General features: G+C 42.2%; 1 protein-coding gene across 1 annotated transcript; it reads right to left on the reverse strand.

Moving 5' to 3' along the window:
- Nucleotides 1–260: 260 nt before the first annotated feature.
- On the reverse strand, nucleotides 261–2,314 carry EMH_0067880 (uncharacterized protein; the record flags this gene model as incomplete). The annotated part of the gene is made up of 2 exons (XM_013498674.1): nucleotides 261–366; nucleotides 1,710–2,314. The coding sequence occupies 2 exons, from the start codon at nucleotides 2,312–2,314 to the stop codon at nucleotides 261–263; spliced, it is 711 nt and encodes a 236-aa protein (XP_013354128.1).
- Between the last annotated feature and the right edge of the window lie 234 nt (nucleotides 2,315–2,548).

Consider the following 2,548-nt stretch of genomic DNA (forward strand, 5'->3'; position numbering starts at 1 on the left):
AGCTAGCTAGCTAGCTAGCTGTTGTTCTCTAGCTAGCCTAGCTATCTAGCTGCTGTCTCCAGCTAGCTAGTTGTTGTCTAACCTGTATGAGCCCCTCAATGTGAACCTCCTCCCAGAGGCGGTGACCCCACCGAAGAAGATCTCGGTAGAGGGCGTCACCCCACACATGCGTGTCTGCTGCAGCAATATTCCTTGTCTTTTGTTTTTTTCTTTGTCTTTGTCTTTGTGTTTGTGTTTCTGTTGTATACTGAGTATCTATACTATCTGTTTGTCTCTGCATGCTGCTGCTGCTGCTGCTGCTGCTGCTGCTGCTGCTGCTGCTGCTGCTGCTGCTGCTGTAGTGCTGCTTCAGTGTCTCTATCCCTTCTAGAACATCAGCAGCAGAGAAGAAAGGAAAGGAGACAAACTGGCGGAGACTGTCTCCTGCTTGTGCTGCTGGGGTTTCGTGTGTAGCAGCAACTCTTGCTGCTGTCTCTAAACCCTCCCATGCAGGCTGCAGCAGCTCCCGCTGCAGCAGCGGCTCAGCAGGACACCTGCTGCTGCCGCTGCTGCTGCTGCTGCTGCTGCTGCTACCGCTGCTGCTGCTGCTGCTGCTGCTGCTGCTGGTGTTGCTGCTGGGTTGACCGAGACACTGTGCTAGCTGTGTGAGAGCTGCGTATACACCCGGGGAGAACCCAAACGCATGCAGCCCCAAAGCAAAAGGGCGTAATGTACTAGAAAACTCAACGCCAGCAGAAAGAGACAAAACTACACCAGCACGGTAAGCATCGTCGAATGCCTAAGAAAGAAAAAAAACACAAACATACACAAAAGGAGACAGATAGAGAAAGAAATATATATATAAAAGGAGACAGATAGATAAAGAAATATATATATAAAAGGAGACAGTTAGAGAAAGAAATATATAAAAGGAGACAGTTAGATAAAGAAATATATATATAAAAGGAGACAGATAGATAAAGAAATATATATATAAAAGGAGACAGTTAGATAAAGAAATATATATATAAAAGGAGACAGATAGAGAAAGAAATATATATATAAAAGGAGACAGTTAGATAAAGAAAAATATAAAAGGAGACAGTTAGATAAAGAAAAATATAAAAAGAGTTTTTTATTTACTTTTTGTGATAGAAAGATACAAATAAATAAATAAATAAATAAATGTAATAAACAAAGACATATAGATAAACTAAACAAAAAGGAGACACATAATTAAACTATATTATAAAAGGAGACAATTAAATAAACAAAAATATAAAAGGAGACAGTTACGGAGACAGATGCAGCAACAGCAGCAAAAGAAACAACAGCAGCAGCAAAACACAAAATAAAAGGATACACATGCATGCGTGCATGCATGCAGAGATGTATGTATGCATGCATGCATGCAGAGATGTATGCATGCAGAGATGCATGCATGCATGCATGCAGCGATGCATGCATGCATGCATGCATGCATGTGTTTGTTGTGGGGCTGTCATACCTCAGTAATGGATAGACTTGCTAGCCTGACATAGAGAAGAGTAAATACATATTGTAGGAGTTTATATTTTTTTTGTTTATTTATATTTATATATTTTTTTTCTGCTGTCTCCGTTTGTATTGGTGTGCTGGTGTCTCCTTTTTGGGGCTTGAAATAAAAGTGTAGAGACACCGCAGTTTTGGGGACTTTATATTTTTTATCTTCTTTATAAAATACATTACACCGCGGAGAAAAAGAAAAAGAAAAAGGAGACAAAGAAAAAACAGAAAAAGGAGACAAAGGAGACAAAGGAGACAGAGGAGACACCTCAGCTGTCTCCTCACATATATGTCCCTTCCCATATACTAAACGTGTGGGGGGGACAGCATCAAGCATCTCCTCTTGCTGCTGCTGCTGCTGCTGCTCCTGCTGCTGCTGCTGTTGCTGCTGCTGCTCCTGCTCCTGCTCCTGCAGCTCCTGCTGCTGCAGCTGCTGCTGTTGCTGCTGCTGCTCCTGCTGCTGCTGCTGCTGCTGCTGCTGCTGTTGCTGTTGCTCCTCCTGCTCCTGCTGCTGCTGCTGCTCCTGCTGCTGCTGCTGCTCCTGCTGCTGCTGCTGCTCCTGCTGCTGCTCCTGCTGCTGCTGCTGCTGCTGCTGTGGGGGCTTTAGCTGGAGTATGGTGGTGAGGTAGGGGTTTGGAGGGGGGAGAGACAGTTGGTGCTGCTGCAGCGCAGCAGCAAGAGCGTCGGGGCTGAGGTGTATATACTGTCTCCATTTGTATAGAACTGTCTCCTTGATGGGTTGTCTGCTGTATTTAATATTATATCTTTTTTCTGTCTCCGCTGCATGCATTTGTTTGTCTTTATCTAGTAAAAAAACTCTTATATTTCCAGGGTTTATATATTTATCTATTATATTTATTATTTCTTCTTTTTTATATTTATATAAATACCAAGAACCACTCAATACCTCCCCCGGTGGGTAGTAGAATAGAGCTGAAGGAGACAGTTTATACACAAAAGGAGACAGTACAAATACTTATAAATATAAATATATATATATATATATATATATATATATATATAT

The sequence above is a fragment of the Eimeria mitis genome, genomic scaffold (assembly GCF_000499745.2).
Source record: "Eimeria mitis Houghton genomic scaffold, Emh_scaff3621, whole genome shotgun sequence".
NCBI classification, from domain to species: Eukaryota; Apicomplexa; class Conoidasida; order Eucoccidiorida; family Eimeriidae; genus Eimeria; species Eimeria mitis.